Consider the following 19,101-nt stretch of genomic DNA (forward strand, 5'->3'; position numbering starts at 1 on the left):
TTCTTACTGGGCTGCGTGTGTGGGGCGAGACTCGGCTCTTCAGATCCTGTGTTTTTGTGGATTGATAGAAAACGGCCATCTCATAGAGAAACAAATGCATGTTGGCGCGTTGCATATCTAGGTTGAGAGCGTGCGAAGCTGCCCAGGTGTCATCAATCGGTCCAACCTCTGATTGTTGCCGAATGCCGAAGACGCGAGGTGCGGGGCTATGGTCTTGAGCCAGCACATCCACTAAGAGCGAATCTTCGACTCTGGGGCACATATAAGTAAAGAGAGAGATACACGCTGGTTCTTGAACAGGGTATAGTAAACTGTAAACACAGGATTTGACTCGTGGACGCGTGCTGTCGCGACCCTGAGCTTGCCCTGGTCCCCTGGAGGACAGCCGCGCGCATGCAACTTCATCGAGCTCTTGCACGCTACCAGCTCCTTATTTACCATATCTGCAAACGCCAAAAGGAGTCGCGTTCTCTTGCTTTCTGAACGATGGCAATACAGCCGTCTTTTTTATTTATTCTGAGGGTGCATTTCAACGCCCCATCTTGAAACAGGTTCGTTGCTGTGCCGCAATTTACCTCATCCTTTCAACCTCCTTCAGCGCTTACAACCTCCATCAACAAGAACACGTCCCAGTGATATACACGAAGGGAGATCATCTCAACCCTAATTTATCGACCTGAGCAGTTACCATGCGCGCCTTCATTGTCAAAAAGCTAAAGGAGCGCAAAATGGCAACAACAGCAACTGCGCCATGCTCCACATCGGCGGCATCATGCACAGCACCACGACCAGATTTACCCAGAAGCTCAGCGCATACACAGAGACAGTGTGCCGTTTTCAACACCCTGTCGGCGGAGTTGCGACTCCTCATCTATCACGCTGCACTCGCGGATTCTCGTCGCTTGTTGCACTTTTTACACGTCACCCCCTACAAGGGTGAGCCCCGGCCGATGGGTCACTGGCGTTGTGAGGATAGAGATAGCCCGTATCCTATTTGGCAGCATCGATGCTTTGGGTGCTGGGCTGAGGATAACACACGCTGGCATCGCAAAGCATCACATACGAACAGCGATCTCATATCCTTACTTCTGACATGTCGCTTAATGTAAGTATGACAATGATTATTCTAGGAATATGCTAATATTGCTACTAGATACTCAGAGGCCGTGGAGGTATTGTACGCCGAGAACCACTTCAGCTTTAGAGGTGCTAGAGGGGTGGTCAAGTTTCAGAACCTCATTGCACCACCCAGTTGGCACGCTCTACGATACGTACACATATCGACTACATTTCTCACGCCAATGAAACATTGGAAGAGAGGTAGCCTTCCACCCGAAAACTACGACCATTGGGAAAGTGGCTGCCATGCTCTGAGTGGCCTCCGCAGGCTTCAGCTTCTTTCAATAGACATGATCGTTTGGGATCAGCTTAATCACGAAAACACCGATGCTATTGAACATCAATCGCTGATTTACATTTTCGGTGCCCTAAAGGCTATTCGAGCTCGGACATTTCAGATCGAACTCAATATCAAGCTTCCTGATCAGGTGAAAAACTCCCTTGGGCCTGTACCATTCGAAATTCTATACCACGAGAGACCTTATGATAGAGAAACATTTCCGCTATAGTAGACATCCTCCATGTATCAAGAATATGCTTTCCGGGTCTTCCGACGCCCTTTGGGCCCCATCGTCATACCCCTGGCTATCTTCAGAGTTTCATCTCTCCATACATTTTAGCGAGTCATCAACTGTTGCTCATTTGCGAGGAATGATCCTGCCCTTTACATCAACCTTTCTCGGATTGCTTGGGTCATCCATAAGTTTGCAGACTAGAGCAATTAGCGTTCAGTTTACCCTTGCTTTCGTACTCAACATACCACTTCCCAGCAGAGCTATTGTGTCCGCATTATTGTCTGGCGCGTTCTCTCCACCAAGATTGTCGCCCTTACGAGCAAGTTCCATCGCCGCCTTCCAGCCGTATGCGGCCCAGCCGAATAACGCGAGGAAGCCATTCGGACTACTCACATCCGCCAAGCCCACTTGGCCCTCTACGTTTTCGACATCAGTGTTTGTATTCGTATATGCGCCTCGACCGTGTGTCATTTCGTGTAGAAGGACTTTGTCTAAAAGCGAGAACGCATCTACGGCGGATCCTGTTAGTTATACCTTCGACTTGATAGGTATAGAATCGCCTCACATACCAATTTGTCTCAAACCGAAATTCTTCGATTCTGCAAGCTTTATCACCGCCCTACCGATATTCGACCTAGCGACGTCGTTGTGCAACTTGAATCTCCGGTCTTTGATCCAGTCAACGAACCATAGGCACAGCTGAATCTGGGTTGGCTTTTCCGGACTCATCTTTACGCCATTCATAAGCACATCTTCATCAGAGATGGGATTGACGGTGACGGCAAGAGAAATCCTGTCCATCATACTACCTCGACATTGCTGCTCGTCAAACTTGAGCGCAATTCCATTGCCTAAAGACTGTTATTATCTGAATCGATACAACAGGCTCGATTACATACTCAGATCCCGATAAAGCTTCTTTTTCTTATCGATGAGCTTGAAGCGATCGTAATGGCAGAATATTATCTAGTAGTGGTTATCAGCGCTTTGAAAGATGACTCGATCGGAAACTAGCCTACTACGTCGTTGATAGACACGGGTGCGTTGCCAGTCACCTCGTCTCGGTACAAATTGTTGATTGCGCGTAAAACTTGAGTTGTCTTCTCTAGACCGCCGTTATCGAGAAGCTGCCTTGGGTCCACGCCGTCCTTTGCGAAAAGAAAGCCCAGCAGTTCGATGGTATCTGAATTCCTAGGGTTCGCAGTCAGAAGTTTAATGGCGGCATCAGCCATTTCGAAGGCAGATGTCATCGCATTCCGAACATCTTGTTCAATTCCTTTCTGTGTGCATGATTGGTCGATCTTGTATGCAAGACTGACAGCGGGCAGACTGAAATAAAGACAGAGGCAGCATAGAAAGTAAAACCACGCCATATTCAGCGTACATAGATTGTGAGATGAAACAAAGGTCTGAGAATGTTAATAAATTTTATTTCGAAGAAAGTTCCACCCCAAGTGCCGCTTTATGTACGCGCAGGATTCGGTGTTGTGCTGCTCTTTGGTTTAGAGTATGGCAATGTTTCTCAGCGGCTCCATCACAATCCTACCACTATCGCCCCACTCCAGGTCGACACGCCCGCCCCCAACATTTACAGTTGCTTTAGTAAATAGAAGAACAGCCTTCTTTTGCTGTACGCCTCAATTTGCACAAGTCACTAGGCTGTGATCAAGGATCACTTGGCGCGGCACAGCTCGCTTGATCTCCCACTCACAAACGGTTAAATTTTTCTAAGCGCGCGGCCTGCATTGGGCCATCTGAAGATATCAACACTCGGGGGGCGGAGCATAGCATGTGAAACAAGACGAACATACGTTCACGCTGGGCCACTAATGCGAAGTTGGATATACGTCTTGGAATGTTGGAATCGTTTCAGCACTCTCGATCAAGCAATAGATCTTACTCTGTGCCACAACCGCCCCCCATTTTACCTTGTTCCACCCTTGTATACACTTAATTACAAGGCTCACTCGATGAATGTTGGGAAACTTGGAACCCGTGCCTCTCGAGGCGTATCGCTGACCTGTTGGGGCTGGTCCGCGGTGCGTTCGGGTAGATATAGCACTGAAGATCAAACTATTATAGTCAAGCAAGACCGCAACATCAACTCGAACATTAACCTCGAAGTCATCGAGAACGGATAATCATGGCTACTTTAATTTTCATTTTGCTCGCGCTGTGTTTCAGTGAAGCGTTCGCTCTTGTGCTCACAACACCTCCTCCTGCACACACGACATTAGCACGGCGAGACAATGCCGCAGCGATTCCGACGTTTACATTTGGGCCACAGGCACAGTACTTTCCGAAGAGAGTGAGTACTTGCTATACTCAGCACGGAGTGCGCGACTCATCCTTGAACAGGTCGCAAATCCGGAACCATCAGGGACATCCCTTCATGTTTACCCCACAGGGTCCTATAATGAGTTTCCAAAGGAAGGCATTACGATCGGCTTTGGTCCAGACTTGCGCAAGCAGATCAAGGAGACAATGATACAGAACTGCAAGGACAAGCCTAGGCAAGATTGTCGAAATTCAGTTATCCCGATTCTTCAAAACACGGATGTTACAACCCATACCAAACGCTTCGTCGTCATCAGTGCTATCCTACTTAGCAACCTCCTCGTGGCAATTGCAGCCGAAGCTTTCATAATTTTTGGAGAAGGAGTTTACCTACATAATACGGCTAATGATCTCCCTAAAGAGATGATAATAAATCACGGAGATTTGAAGCAGATAAATTTCATGGCTGGTGCGCACACCTTTGCAGCCGTCACCGCTGCTACTGCAGTGCCGAGTACGGTCACGTATAATCCTCCTGCTACTACCACGGCATCGTAAGCAACCCCTGGCAAACAATGCCGGCCTGTGTTAACATTTGGGTTTTAGGGACGCAATCACAATTGAGACCCTCACAGCCGACAAAGATGGACGCAAAGCGGGAGATATCGTGTATCATATACCGCAACACGCATCTGAGCGTATTCAAGACTTCTTGGGTATGACTGGACTCCGCCAAACCCAAGAAAAGTGCAAAGGACAAAATCTCAAGCGTGCCGATAACCTGGCAGATTGTCTTCGACTCATTCAAAGGCACGGCATGGACCTCGCAGACAGCGGTCCGTCAAACCTCCTCCAACTAGCGCCGCGCCACATACCCGCTCGTCCTGGGCAAGGCCAAGCGATAGGCTTTCCTGTCCAAAATCTAGCCACCAACGGAGCTCTGTTGGTAATACCAGTGTATCACGTTGTATTTGATCGTGCGCCGCGTGCCCCAAATGCAGATCAGGGCTGGGACCCGGCTATCCTTGCTAAGAGTGCCATGGCCGTCACGCTTGCGGCGCACGCAGCCATGTTCGTAGGGCAAGGCATGCTCGAGATCTGGGTCCCCAAAAGCAACCTTGAAGAAAACCTGAGGGAAGAAGACTTGGTCTGTCCAAAGGATTTGATCTGCGTAATGGATGACTGCAAAGGTCAGGAAGAAAGGGAGTTTTTCTTAGGCAAAGAGATAAAGCCAAATATTCCGATGACACCCATATGCACAGTGGTAAGTGGAATAGAGTCGCGAGTAGTAAGCAATATAAACTTACATCTTTGGCAGGCCAAAAACTACGGGTGCAGATGCACCGTAGTTAATTACCCGCATGTTACTGAAGTGCCATTCAACTACATGGAGGAGCAATACAAATGGCTGGAAGAACTCATCAAGCGATCGGAGCTGCCGTCTTTCGAGCCCCAATGCTCAGAAGGTATGCAGACACTCCAGGATGCCTCCAAAAAGTTGAAAGAGTAAGTTGCGCACCGTCAACCTTCTGGTATCTCCCCTAATATTGGACAGTGTCATTGAGCTAGCGTGCAATGAGCACCCCGAACTAAAGGACACATGGACCTACAGCGACAGCAAAGATGGCTTTACCTTTGGAATCAATTTCCAGAAGCGCGGCGGTGATTGCGCGTTTGACTGTCGGGCCATCTTTCCAACATTTGCAGATTCGGATTCATGTAAGCCATTCTTCGATTCGTATTGTAACAGTCGACTGACAAACATTGCTAGGCATTACAAGCTCGGGCCTGCAAAAGAACGGCAAGATTGAGACAGATTGCGGATCTGCATCCTATCTTGCGTATAACTTGTCGTAGATTGTGAATACTTTTCCCGGCCTGGATGTGTAATGTGCAGCTTGTTTTATATATCCTCTGATTTTCTGGATGTTTTTCATATCTTGAGATTAATACTTTGCATGTGCGAATTTCTTGTGTAGTATGGTTTGATGCTATATAAGCGCAATGTTTGGATTAAACTCACACCTTGTGTTATATCTTTAATCACACTGTGTTCTAGATCTGTAGCTGATCTTTGCTTTCTGATCTCTCTACAAACTCATTTAAGAACTGTCTGAGACTAATTAACTCGCTCCTCGTCTTTACATATCTGTCGTATAAGGTCTGCATCGAATTCAAAGTATATCCCTCTTCTTTGCGTTGTTTAGCAATGAACCTAGCCACAAGCGCATGGTCAGAGGCTAACACCCAGCCATAGTGTGAATCTAGATTCTGATATTCTTTTTCATAAAACCCTATCATCTCCAAGCTTTGTCTCGCTGTATCACGCAGCTCGGTCGCGCAACCAGTCGCCGTGTTGACGCGCTCATAAAGAGGGGTTTTCTCTATGACGAAATCAGCCGTAAGATTTTGTAGGGCTAGCATGGATATGATCAGGTCATCAAAGTCGGAAGATGTAACAGCGTTGCCGTCGGGACGCTGAGATGTTCCTGGGTGAGGCATATTTGTATTAAACTCGACTCGACTAAAGTTATTAATCAGCTGTATCTCAATTGGGTTATAGAAAGCTTGCGGGGCCTGGAAAAATATAGGGGAACTTTATACTTTGGTGTTGATAGAATCATGGGCTTAAGCAATCAACTACGAGGAAGACAAACACGGCACAGCCTTGTTGGATTTCGTATCACTCCCACGTTTCTCATGGCATCGTACAACAACTACAATACAACATGTATAGCGAAACTGTTACGTTCTTTGTGTGATTACTGGTAGAGGCTTTCAGCAACGTTAGGTTAGCTTACCTTCTGTAGGATACCGACTCGCGATATATTTAAATTCAAAGAAAATGCCTAGCAAACGTTGCTCCTTTTCGCTGGTTCACAGATTGCGTACGAAAGCTAAATCAATACACACTCCTCCGTCACATTACATAGCTGGCTTAAACCTCGTTGATGCACCTCATTATTATCACGACATGTGACTAAAACCGACGCATACCTTGCTGTACACAATTAATCACTCCGTTCCATATTTTGGAAGAAGTGAAAGCACGAATCATACAACTGCCACGAATATAAAGCCGATAGAATCCCTTGCTTTTAAGCTACCGAATAACCCTAGAGAATACGTACAGTGCAAACTAGCGATCAGAACAACATGTGTACCGGATACTCAGCACCCCGCGAAATACTTCTCGACACCACCTTCTGGGAAGTTCTTCCCTCTCATTACGAGAGAATCAAAGCCCGATGGAACAAAATCGCCCGTCTATACAAAGAGGCAAAATCTGATCTTCTGACAACAGATCGCGACGGTGCGACCAACTCGCTGAAGGCTGAACTAGAGATGCTGGAGAACGATTTGGTGGAGTACCGCAATATCACAAGAGGAATGGACATTACAGATGTGGCGGAGATTTATGTGACTGCTGGCAAGTCACTCTATCGGGCGTTGCAGATTGCGAAGGGGGATTTCGCAAACTTGGAAGCGAGCTTGAAGGTGATTGAAGAGAGAATTGCAGGGGTCAGGGCTGATATTGTGTATGGGATTGGGGAGGATAATTAGGGGATCAGGGCAGTGACTAAGTTCTTGTGTTACTACTACGAAGTGAAGCGTATGATGGCTATAGTAGTGTGGTCTTGAATACTTCAAATATGATGAATGAATTGCTCAGTTAAGACGTACGTAAGATAATAATTTCAATGCCTGCATGTCATTTTCCTTGAGGGTTGATTTGGCAGGTGCATTTGAAGTATGAGTGTTCACAGCGAATGACTCCCTCATGGTATGGAGAAGATTCCGCTGTGACTACCGCAATAAATCCACCCTTTGACTCTGAGGCTACCTTATAAATGTCTAAATGTCTTTTATGAGCCTCATCAATGGTTCTCGCTGTAAATTGAATGCATCTTCTTCTCCCTCTTACTTGGATAATGCCTACCATACTCAGCTCAAGCCCATGCCCCTGCGACCACGTTACGGAAAACCTCGAACATATTCTAACAGAGCTCGACCTGCAAGTTGACCGGGTATTGGCTAGCCTCATATTATTACGTAGTATGGACCAAAAGTACGCCAATATAGCTGACGAGATTGAGAAGTGCGAGTACGCTGGAGTCATACGGTTCCAGGTCTCGGTACTGGAAATGGACTTGGGAGTCATCAAATTAGACGCTGAGTTAGTAACGGACAAGGGGATATCTGAGTGGGTGCAGGGTACTACTAGCGGTGCAGTAAAAGAAAAGAGAGAAGAGCTCGTAATGAGATTGTCGGCGAAGTTGGATAATTTGCAGGACAGATTAGTGGAAACAAAGAAGAAAGAACGGTGGTTGTAGTATTGAATAAACAGAAAGCGCGTGAGACATTATGCAAACTTGGTTTTTGAACTGATAACAAGACGCATGGTTCCGATGTCTTCCAATAATTTCCCTCTAGACTTGGCTGTTCTATCTACAAGCCTATCTGGCCCTATTTGAAGGAACACCCCCACTCATTTGGCTCCGGCAGCGGCGCCGTATTGGGAATATTACTGCTCTCCCTAAACTCAACGATCTTCCGTTTCCCATTTTCTTCCCGGACCAGCGCGAAGGCTGCATTAGTGAAGTACATGTCACGTTTCGCTCGTGTTTGGAAGCCGCCGGCCCATCCGACCATGTAGACGAAGCCTCCCTTGTCGCCATTCGCATTAGGGATACCGAGGGTATTAATGAAGCCATGATTGAAAGGGTCAAACGCTCGGCCTAGTGTCTCATTGAAGCTCTTGTACAGCTTCAGGGAGCCATCGAAGTCGTAGTGTGTGTCATTAAAAGTGAATTTGAGGTTCCTTGAAAATGCGGATGCGTGACCGTTGGACCAGTCGGTGTTTGCTGGATATGGGTAAAAACCTGGAGACCTCCATTAGTATGAGATCTCTCACAAAAAGATTCTCCTATATGCTTACCGTTTATCTGGCATTCAAGCCAGCTTGACAGTTGCACGCTAGCATTAACATTTATCGAGTCGACAAGCGAGCAAGGATCAATGGCATTCTCGTTGGAAAGGTTAACGGGATCCAGGCTGAGTATATCTTGTGGTGGTGGTATGCTAAGAGCTGCGCATGAGGCTGCGAAAGCGTACACAAAAGCTGTCGAAGCGTTAACAAGTGCATCTTGATCACGAGTGGAATAAAGGGTTCTTACCAATGGACGCGAGGTATCGCATGATGTCAGGTTTAGTAGTAAGATAAAGCGTAATATATTATTAGAAATAGATGTTGCGCGAGAGTGATTCGTTGCGCAGTAGTCGGTTCGAGATAAGGCTGAGGTAGATGCCAGGGTGCTTTCAGGGTCCAGCAACACCTAGTTCTGTCGCCTGTCGCGATGGTACGCAGCAGAATCTCTATGCGCACGTTGGTTTTCAAATTACAGTACGTCGGTTTGGTAGAGTGATGAAGAGATTGTTGCCTGTTCTGCGCCAGGTGTCGAAGAGTCTTATATGTAGTAAAGTAGAGGCTGCCTTGCCTTCTCAGCTGACGCGCGAGGTCATAAAGGGCAAGTGGCAGGGGCGCAGGCTGACATGGGGCTGAACTTAACACTATTCTCTGGCCATACAACATCCGTGAACGATTATATACTGAAAATCGAACAGAACCACGACACAGCCTCGATCCACCAATGGCGCTCTCGAGGGATGGCTGGTTGTGGTCAGTCGTCGCAACAGTGCTGAAACAGCGTGGCTTCTACTTCGTTTTTATCCACCACCACCATCTCTTTTGCTGTCAGGTCCGTCGCAGAATGAACAGTATCGCGATACCCCAATACTTTCAACTGAGCTAGTGTCCTCTTCTTCGTCGCCCTCTCCTTCTTCCGGTGTTGCTTGATCATCATACCTTAACCAGTCAAAGTCGTCTCCAAGAAAAGCTTTGAGTCTTCCAGGTACTACATCTAGAGGGCGTCTTAGTAAGTGTTCATACTTCGTTAGTGTTCATAGAACTCACATGTTTCCACATTCCCTAGAACTCGCTCCGTCTCATTCAGGATTCCAGGATGAACGACGAAGAGTTCAGACATACGGCGCCGCCAATAACCCCAAATAAAGATCTCGAGCGCTTTGGGAGATGTATCTAGACTTTTCATCTGTTCCGCGAAATCTTCCATTAATACTTCTAATTGACGGGCATCCTGTTGCTCTCGCCTATCAGATCTGATCTTTCGAATCCATTCTGGATCACGATTTGCTATGACATAAGTTGGATTCCCAATAGAGAGATTGGCGGGGCGGTCGGAAGCTATGCAGAGACGCTTTTGCTCTAGATTGAGCTCTTCGAGAGCACAGCAGGTATGTGTCATGTCCAGTGCTTCAAAAGTAAGAAGCCGTATAATTTGGAGTGATAGATTGGACCGCTCGTTGACTTTTGTGCTCATCGTATTGACGTTGTGGTGGAAGAGAATATGCCGCAAAGGATTCCTTTCGGATCTCCCCGGGTGATATAGCAGCAGTCCCCCGTGTTTGGCATGTGCATTCCAGAGTGATTTGAGCGGCGAGCAACCTTCTCCTTCGTGGTTACACGAACAAGTACAACGGTCTCTTATCATAGTCTGCGAGAGTTCCCTTATAATCTTCCAAGCAAAGGAAACCCGGGAAGTTAAATCGTGCCTATTTGCAAATAAACAACCTGAGCCTAACATGGCAGCGACATAATGCCAACCAGTAACGGTTATATTAAATCGCAGCGCCCAAGGATCTTCTGGATTTTGGTCGAGAGCCCCCTGCTCTTGTAGCCATAACAACGTTCCAAAGATTTGGTCGAAGCTCTGGAGCGGCAAATTAAACGCGTCATCTCGCCAGATCATGATTGGGGTCAGTCCCATGTTATTGCGCGATTTGAAATCTTGAAACCCTTGTTCAAAGTATATCCGGAAGTGATCAATCCGGATTACGGGAGTGTGGTATACCGTCGTATAATCCTGTCCCACCCGGAGATATGGAGGAATGTAAATACCGGCTTTCTCAAGAGCCCCACAGAGATATGCAGCTTCTCTATCTGCCACATGTGTCGGGTTCTGCCTTTCAAAATCCCCCAGCTCTCGCTGTGCTAATTCAAGCAGTTTTCGTCTTCTATCGGCCATATTTGAAGCAATAACGGCAGCTGTATCACTTGTTATCTTTGAAAATACCATGTAGAGACTCTTGTCTGAGGCCATGCTGGAACCCGCCTTCATGAGCAGGTTTACTGATTCCGCACAATTTAAGCGAATGGCCCAATAAACCGGCTGTAAATAGCCAACCTTCATGCCCCTGGATATAGAGGATATACCCTCGTTATCAATAAGGCTTTTCGCCTCTGTAGTAAGTAGCTTTTGCAACCCCTGTGGCCAGTCAATACAGAGCTGAAGGGTTGTGTATCCAGAAAGAGTCTCTATCGGCCCTTTGGGATCGCGCGAAATCTGGTCGTCAAGATCTCTAAGAGACCTCCGTAATATTGCACGAGCCATTGGGGAAACTTCCATCTCTAGATGCTCTAGTCAGTAAGATGTCCGCAATACTAGGCCTAGTTATGCATTACATACCATCTACAAGTGAGAGATGGTTCAACAAAGGGATAATATCAGAATCTCTGTAATTAAACAGTATAGCGTCTAGGTTTACCTCGGAGAGATCCATAAGATATGAGACCATTCGCTGTGCATTCATTCGTTCGTTCTGACGCAATATAAAAAAGCTACTTTGCAAGCCAAAAACTAAGAAGCTACTGTTACTGAACATGATCAGCCCGTATCGGCAACAGTGGACGGGCTATGTTATCAAAACTTACAGTGTCTTGTCTTGAGCCGGTAAAATGTCCATGAAAGTTTGAAATATTTGCAAAACCACTCCTGTAATTGATTGGTCGGATGTTACTTCGCGAACCATTCTAATGTTCCACATAAGTTCATCTATGAACTCCTGTTTCGGTGTCAGAATACCACAACAAACTCCACGGTTTAACTATAATCACCATTAAGAAGCTTTTCCCCATTTCGTTTCGATCGCTAGGACTTGCTTTCCCCTCTCTGTATATGGAAAGAACGGAACGTTCAAACGTCTTTAGTCGCCGAATCACGTTCTCGCTGGAAAGATACTCTGTAGACTGAAAATGATTATGTAGTTCCATAAGCTCGGCATAAACTGGACAGCGGTCCCGTGGCACGATATTCTTAAGGCGTATCGACATCGCAGGATTATTGCAGCCATTAGTGTAGGCGACACACACATAACTAGCCCTTGTAAAGAACCACTCCATTTTGAACGGAATTTGCGCTTTGATACTCCGTTGTGCCTTCCGATCGATCCCATAGAACTTGCAGCCGCGAAGATGTTTCGACGGTTGCTGGTAGTCGTGTTGGAACACTAAGCCCCAGAAACTGTACAAGTGTGTGGTCGAGCGGCTCTCGGAGGGACAATCACAAATTGGCGACCTGACTCCAGAACTAGCCTTCTTAGCTTTCTTTGAAACGGTTTTCCTCGACACTGTACGATCAGAGAATTGTCTGGATGAGGAACCGCTGGAGAGGTACTGAAATCTTTCTGTGCTATCAGGAAGAGACTGTGATATCATCTGGTAGGGTCCCGTATTCGCTCCCGTTGGCTGCAAGAGTGGGACGAGTTGGTTCATCTTGCAATAACAAGTCAGCCTAGGAAAAACTCATGAAGAGTGAAATGCTAAGAGTTGTGATAATTTGTCCACTTACCATCTCTCTCATCTCTGTAACTTCTCCAGACATCGCCAGATTTGTCGAAGCCATCGAGTGCACGCCGGTTTGTATCATTGTCAGCTGTTCACCGGTGTTTTTTCCAAGGTCCTGGATACTCCACTGTGTTCGAAAAAGTTGCTGTTCGATATTACTGAAGCTATCAGTGATAGTGCGCTGTAGTGATTGAAGCTGGTCGTAGTTGTCCTGAATCTTCGTATGTAAATCCTTTACTTGATCGTTTTGGATTTGCGAGCTAGCCTCTAGCTGTCCAATAGAGGTCTTGATGGTATGGACCTCATCATGGTGCGATATTCCAAGGTTCCTGGCGGTATATTATCAGTCACGATTACTACGGGGGCAGGTAGTATTCTTACAGAGATGCGATATGTATAGCCGAGTTCAAGTTCTCCATTAGTCTTTGCAAAGTCTGGCAAAGTGAGACCAGTTTTCCTTCCAAAAATGGGTACACGAGTAGACGCCCTGCCTCTTTCGCCTTTCCTTGTATGCCTATTGGGTTCTCCGGACCTCTGCGCTTGATGAGCAATTGCTGAAATTCCAGGAGTGTCTTCTCGCTGTCTCGGAGACATTGTCGAATAGCAGCGGAATCGGCAGGCCCCGTTCGGTCAAGCTTAAACAGGAGGTCGTTCAGTGATAAGAACATGGAAACCAGCGTTTTGACTTCTCCCAGACCCTGCGCTATTTGCTGTTTTCTTCCCTCGATCGAATGTAAGTACGAAACCAGTCCTTGGCAGACCTGTATACCTAACGATGCAAGACCAGCAGCGCTGGCCGCCACCGAGAGTGGATCAGGCATACTGTATGGCGTTTCCCGCCCAGAATCGCGTATGATGAAGAGAGAAAGAATCTGGGAGAAAGAAAATTTCAATCAGGCTTGGACTATGATATTACTCGCAAAGCAATCAGGCATTGTCAGCTCACCTCATTTATGATCCCCGCACGCGCCAACGCACACATCAAAACACCAATGATGGAGGGCTGCACGCAGCCACTATGCCTGCGTCTTTTCTCTGATTCGAAGAGGGGAAATTGCCTGCAGAGAGAAGGCAACCATCGTTACACAACATGTCAAACACATCCATTAGGCTTTTCAAGAGATGCCCAACCTGACGCACAGTTTGGCGAGGGAAGGCAAACTAGAAGTCTGCCTTCTGAGGCTGAGCGATACCTGGGCGCGGGGAAAAGTGAGCCGTAGGCAACACTGGCTTTGTGCTCTGCCTCTTTCTAGGATCGTCCGTAAGCGCGATAAGAAAGCGTGGTAAGAAAGGAAATATGTAGAAAGGTTCTTGCCAGTATCTCAGTATCGATGAAACTGCGGAAAAAGGCATATATCACCAAACCCCTCTCCTTTTTAGGGCAGAGGAGGCTTCTCGCTACTCAGGCAGGTAGGTGAAGCCTGATATCTCGTGGCTAGGTCAGCAAGTTGATTCGAGGAATGCACTGAGAATAGGTATGGTTCAATTATGGATTCTTCAAGATATGCTTGCTGCTTGATGTTCAACTTGAGGGCCTTTCATAGCAATGCAAAACACGTACATCCGAGTATATATTCTTCAGGTCGTTGATTCTATCGCATCATTCTACATCAGATCATTCCTTATCCAACAAGATCGCGCGCGGTTTCCTCTAACAAATACCCGTCAAAGCCGCCAGCCCGGTAACATTGTCCACGCCGGGGACCGCATCTTCCTCCAACAGCTTGTCAATCTTCTCCTTCTTCTTAATGCGCCAAAACGCCTGTGCGCCTTCCGCAAATCTCTTACTGATATCTTTGACTTCCTCGTCGGGGCACGCCGCAAAACACAATCTGTAGCAATTGTGGCTGTCTTGCTCCTTTATTTCCTGCGTTGCCGCGAACATGGCTCCCGGGGCAACGAGACAGAGGTAGGGCTTGAGTGTCCAGAACACCCAGAGTGCCTGCGAGAGGCGTGGCGCGGGGACGACCTTGGCGAGAGGGTGTGAGGCGAAATCGAAGCGGATCCACACAAACATGCCACCAAGAGGTCGGACGAAAGAGTAAATCTTTGTCTTCTCAATAACGGCCCATTCGTCCTCTTCATCTGCGAGTGATTTGCGGCGTCCAGCTTTCACGACTTCCTTTCCTGCATCGAGCGCGTCGCACATTGTTTGCATTCTGCGCTCGTAGTTGCCCCTCAGACCCTCGAGCCAGCGCACCCAGCCGTCGACTTTCCAGCCATTTCCGTCCGCGGCGCCTCCTCGTCCAGGGTCTTTGGAGCCTTGTGGGCCAATGAGCAATTCAGCGATCATGGATTGCACGAAGCCGGAGGGCTGCTGAGTTGAACACTCCGTGATGCGAAGAATGCGTTCTACGAGCGCGGGCTGTGCGGTGATCCAGCCCAGACGGCATCCTGGAGCTACAGTCTTGGAGAAAGTGTCCAAACGCACAACGCGCCCTTGGTAGTCGACGCTGAGGTAAGAGGGGATAAGGCTGTCGAGAAATTCAAAACCTGAGGATTTGGTGGGGCGGGGAGATACGCTGCTTGGTGATGAGGAAGGGTATTGCAGATACCAGTATGGGTCATCTTCGACGATAATGACGTCGTATTTGACGCAAAGCGCGTAGATTTCAATACGTCGCTCAACGGAGAGGGTGCCAGATGTTGGGTTTTGGCCGATAGTGACGGTATACATGAGGTGGGGACGGCGGCCCTTTGAAAAGTCCCAGTTCTCCAGAACCGACTCAAGTCCTCCTGGGCCCTTGGCCAACATGCCTTGGTCGTCTATGGCTACCGGCGCGATGTTGAAACCCCGAGGTTTGGCAGTTTGAATGGCGTTCATGTAGGCGTACGACTCGCACAGTAAGCCTGGCCTCTCCTCAACAGGATCGTGTTCCGCCGACCACTCATTGCTGAGCGCCTGTAAAGTCTTTGAAAAGCCATCGGTGGAGCCACAGGTCAGGATGACTTCTGGCCCATCTTTATAGGGGACAAATGGATGCAAATTGTCTCTTGTGAACTGCCGGATGAAATAGTATAAGGCAGGGTACCCTTGTGCCTGTCCATATTGTAGTGCTGACTTTAGATCGATCATATGAAGAGGGTCTGGCACACTAGAGTCCTTGGGCACCACGAGGCGCGAGGCGGGCGGCTGCTCATCTTTGTTCTTGGAGACGGATAGCTCGGATAAGCGGACTGTTGGAGGGTCGTCGGCGGGCGGGTCGACGGGTTTGTTGGGCGTTGGTTGCCATCGGTTTGGGTGTGCGACCTTGGCTTCGAGGGTGTCGTATGGGAAATAGTGGTCGTTTGGTAGGCCTAAGCATTGTAAGTTTACTAGTGTTCAGGGTTTCTGAGCATATCTCGTACCTCCTGCTAGCTGGCCAATGCCTGGAATCGCAAAGTACTTGTAGAACTTTTTGACGCTCGAGGCTTCTCGAGCTTTGGTGCTGCGGGACAGGTGGTGGGTGAGATCGATTGGGGCGGGGAAGGAGCCGGGGTCGGTTGTGTAAGGTGCCATGGTGTTACCTTGGCCGCCAATTTCAATAGGGCCGCTCTACCGTGGTACGTGGATGCTAGACTACAACTATCACGGCGACAGCTGTCGGGGGTGTATCTGACAGCTTAGACATAGTGGAGCCCCAAGATATAGAGATGCGCCATGGTCCGCGGCGCTGGTCCGCCGATAAGAGACTGATTAGCAAGCCGCCCTGCTGATGACGACACCAGACGGGAAGCTACAGTGCATAGGAAGAGTGACAAGCCGCACTCTCTATTGCATGTCCATCTCAACCACCTCCAGCGAGCGAGCTTACTTTGAGCAACAAATTTAGAGTCGCCAGTGGTCCATCTGCGCACTGCTCTCTGGTAACACGCGGCAATGCGTCTCGCTGATCTCTTAGCGCGCGTCATGAGGCCGGCAACGTCCGCATGATGCAGGTCCCGGAGCTTACCAGAGCTCTCTTCGTCGTCGACATGGACTCAGCCTGGGCTTGTCCTCTATCGCCTCCTTTTTGTCTTGGACCTCACTCTCACTCCCTGTAGACATACACAACTTTTCTCTAGACCATCCTCCCCCCTCATTCCTGCCGATAAGCATTCGTTCCGCCTTCAAGCTGTCGTCGCCAACCTCCCGCCACGAGCTGGCCTCCCTACCAGACATGGGACCACAGGACGACATTGACGACGAGGGCGCGCCTCCCCAAATCTACCGCGACGAGGAGAATGCCAGTCCATTGTCCGCCGAATCCGCAGTCCTCATTGCCAACTCCGACGCTTCCGACCAAGAGTACTATGCCCAAGAGCCGTATTACGCCAGCAAATACATACCACCACGGTTACAACGTACATGGGATAGTGTTGTCGTATGGGTCAGGGGTCCACAGCCACCGCGACCGTGGAAGATAAGCCCAATTTTCCCCAAGATACAGACGGCACCTATCCATTTCATGAACAATTATTTCCCAAAGAGAAAGCACAGGGTGCTGCTGTTGATATTCTTCTACGGATGTTGGCTGTTGACTTTCGGACTGGTCTTACATCGTAGTGCCTTTGCGGCGGATCTACCGGGTTATGGAAGTCCAGTCCAAGTGCGATGTACAGACCGCTTCTGGAATGACGGCAATGGCTGTGGCTTGAATGGTGATCTTTGTCGACCCTTTGAAAACAGCTCTATGCCATTCCGCTGCCCCGCGAACTGCAAGCGCGTGCAGCTGCTCAATCCACATACTGTGGGAGATCAACAAGTGAATTATCGACCCCTGGTTATTGGAGGCCCGACGGACGAAGAGCAGACACTAGAGAACACATACTACCGCGCCGACTCCTTCATCTGCGGAGCAGCCATCCATGCTGGTTTCATCAACGACGCGTCTGGTGGATGTGGTGTAGTGTCCCAAATTGGTGAAAAGAGTACATATGCCAGCGTCAACAGGAAGCGCATCAAGAGTATAGGCTTCGACTCGTACTTTCCGAGGTCCTTTGCGTTTGTCCCGGGTACCGCTGCAAAATGTCGCGATCTGCGCTGGCCATTGCTAGGCGTATCCCTGACCTTTACCATTCTTCTCTCTCTTTTCACCACCTCACCTCCTGTCTTCTTCACGTCAATATTCGTAGGCGTATTCTTCCACGTCGCACTCGCATCAGACCCACCCAATCTGACCGACTATTACGCCATCATCAGTATCGATCTTGGACGTTTCCTACCCGCGAGCTTCTGCATGTATGCCGTGTATAGATTTGCAGTCCGACGCCAGTTACAGGGCCTGCACGCTCAGGTAGAGAAGACTATCCTCTGGCTTGGCGGGTGCTGGATCGGTGCTTTGAACAACTACACTTTTGACAAGATACCAATCGAACGCCTAACGCCTCACGACATCAAGAACCAGCCAGGTGCTGTTCCTGCACTCATCATTATTGTCTTGACATTATTCTGCATTGCTATTGGTCAGGCATGGGCGCTTCGCGTAGAGGGTCGTCTACCGCGCTACCTTGCTGTCTACGGCATTTTCGTTGCTTGTATTCTCACTCTGGTCGCGGTTCCAAGGATGAATGTCCGCATCCACCACTACATCTTAGGCTTACTTCTTGTTCCTGGGACTTCCATGCAGACTCGCCCAAGTCTTCTCTTCCAGGGTATCCTGATCGGCCTCTTCATCAACGGTATCGCCCGCTGGGGCTTCGATTCGATACTCCAAACGCCCAACGAACTTCGCGGTGACGCTCCGATTGGCTCATTGCTTCCTCTCATCACTGCCCCGATCATTCACAACAACCTACACCTCCATCACTTGAGACCAAACATTACGTTCGAGTGGCACCTGCCTTTTCCTAAACATTATGATGGCATCAGTATCTTGGTCAATGATGTTGAGAAGTATCACGGGTACAAAGACAGGATGAAGGATAGCTGGACCTGGGTCAGGCATATGGAGGGTGTGAATGAATATTTTCGATTTGGATATCTCAAGGGTGGTGGAAGAGGCGACTACACGAAAGCAGGCGTCTGGGGAGCGGACGGCGGATGGGCTGAGATGGAGTCTGGGCCGTCGTAGCTAGCTTCTGAAGTTGGATGATTGTTCATGAGAGCTGTACGCCTTCTCGATGATCTAAGCATAGCCATATGAACAGTCGTCACACAGAATGCTTAACTCCGTGAACTCCTAATATAATTTACTTAGCTGGCGTCAGAACCCGAAGTCTATGCCCGTCTAGGCTGGAATACCCCGCTCTTGCTTCTACTGTCCGCTTGCATCTACAGGCTTTAGGCCCATGATCCGCCACTGGGCTTACATACAATGCTATACCTAGACCCTCTTCTTTGAACATGAATAATCTCGCGTCGCGAATTCGCCGACGACCGAAGGTAGCTCTTAGCGCGATGGGGCGTTCAAGCTTCCCCACAAACGTCATCCCATGGCTTCGACGCCGAGATCCCCGCGCTAGTTTGCATAAATCATGCGACTGACAGCATTTGAACGTACACCTGGGAAGCTCGTGTGGGACTTG

General features: G+C 48.5%; 8 protein-coding genes across 8 annotated transcripts; 4 read left to right on the top strand and 4 right to left on the bottom strand.

Moving 5' to 3' along the window:
- Positions 1-565: 565 nt before the first annotated feature.
- K460DRAFT_68263 (uncharacterized protein) lies at positions 566-1,738 on the top strand. The gene is made up of 2 exons (XM_040938627.1): positions 566-1,105; positions 1,154-1,738. Exons 1-2 carry the CDS (start codon positions 690-692, stop codon positions 1,626-1,628), a joined length of 891 nt encoding a protein of 296 aa, XP_040790693.1. The 5' UTR covers positions 566-689; the 3' UTR covers positions 1,629-1,738.
- Positions 1,739-1,757: 19 nt separating this feature from the next.
- Positions 1,758-3,044, bottom strand: K460DRAFT_333868 (uncharacterized protein; the record flags this gene model as incomplete). The annotated part of the gene is made up of 5 exons (XM_040930892.1): positions 2,654-3,044; positions 2,534-2,600; positions 2,204-2,485; positions 1,880-2,143; positions 1,758-1,831 (listed from the first exon to the last, which is right to left on the bottom strand). The coding sequence occupies exons 1-5, from the start codon at positions 3,005-3,007 to the stop codon at positions 1,758-1,760; spliced, it is 1,041 nt and encodes a 346-aa protein (XP_040790694.1). The 5' UTR covers positions 3,008-3,044.
- Positions 3,045-3,752: 708 nt separating this feature from the next.
- K460DRAFT_308071 (uncharacterized protein) lies at positions 3,753-5,876 on the top strand. The gene is made up of 6 exons (XM_040930090.1): positions 3,753-3,942; positions 3,993-4,465; positions 4,518-5,175; positions 5,230-5,417; positions 5,467-5,630; positions 5,683-5,876. Exons 1-6 carry the CDS (start codon positions 3,778-3,780, stop codon positions 5,766-5,768), a joined length of 1,734 nt encoding a protein of 577 aa, XP_040790695.1. The 5' UTR covers positions 3,753-3,777; the 3' UTR covers positions 5,769-5,876.
- A 1,191-nt stretch (positions 5,877-7,067) lies between these two features.
- Positions 7,068-8,245, top strand: K460DRAFT_375048 (uncharacterized protein; the record flags this gene model as incomplete). Its single annotated transcript, XM_040934729.1, has 2 exons — positions 7,068-7,450; positions 7,861-8,245. The coding sequence occupies 2 exons, from the start codon at positions 7,068-7,070 to the stop codon at positions 8,243-8,245; spliced, it is 768 nt and encodes a 255-aa protein (XP_040790696.1).
- Positions 8,245-9,374, bottom strand: K460DRAFT_68279 (uncharacterized protein). The gene is made up of 3 exons (XM_040938629.1): positions 9,089-9,374; positions 8,851-9,033; positions 8,245-8,794 (listed from the first exon to the last, which is right to left on the bottom strand). Exons 1-3 carry the CDS (start codon positions 9,108-9,110, stop codon positions 8,379-8,381), a joined length of 621 nt encoding a protein of 206 aa, XP_040790697.1. The 5' UTR covers positions 9,111-9,374; the 3' UTR covers positions 8,245-8,378.
- On the bottom strand, positions 9,375-12,789 carry K460DRAFT_68278 (uncharacterized protein). The gene is made up of 6 exons (XM_040938628.1): positions 12,620-12,789; positions 11,887-12,543; positions 11,704-11,834; positions 11,459-11,646; positions 9,886-11,400; positions 9,375-9,832 (listed from the first exon to the last, which is right to left on the bottom strand). Exons 1-6 carry the CDS (start codon positions 12,695-12,697, stop codon positions 9,639-9,641), a joined length of 2,763 nt encoding a protein of 920 aa, XP_040790698.1. The 5' UTR covers positions 12,698-12,789; the 3' UTR covers positions 9,375-9,638.
- Positions 12,790-14,092: 1,303 nt separating this feature from the next.
- On the bottom strand, positions 14,093-16,326 carry K460DRAFT_308077 (aromatic amino acid aminotransferase 1). Its single transcript, XM_040930091.1, has 2 exons — positions 15,964-16,326; positions 14,093-15,912 (listed from the first exon to the last, which is right to left on the bottom strand). The coding sequence occupies exons 1-2, from the start codon at positions 16,112-16,114 to the stop codon at positions 14,267-14,269; spliced, it is 1,797 nt and encodes a 598-aa protein (XP_040790699.1). The 5' UTR covers positions 16,115-16,326; the 3' UTR covers positions 14,093-14,266.
- Positions 16,327-16,426: 100 nt separating this feature from the next.
- On the top strand, positions 16,427-19,046 carry K460DRAFT_364119 (uncharacterized protein). Its single transcript, XM_040932946.1, has one exon. It carries the CDS (start codon positions 16,755-16,757, stop codon positions 18,645-18,647), a length of 1,893 nt encoding a protein of 630 aa, XP_040790700.1. The 5' UTR covers positions 16,427-16,754; the 3' UTR covers positions 18,648-19,046.
- Positions 19,047-19,101: the final 55 nt, after the last annotated feature.

Source organism: Cucurbitaria berberidis (genome assembly GCF_010015615.1).
Source record: "Cucurbitaria berberidis CBS 394.84 unplaced genomic scaffold K460scaffold_2, whole genome shotgun sequence".
Classification (NCBI taxonomy): domain Eukaryota; kingdom Fungi; phylum Ascomycota; class Dothideomycetes; order Pleosporales; family Cucurbitariaceae; genus Cucurbitaria; species Cucurbitaria berberidis.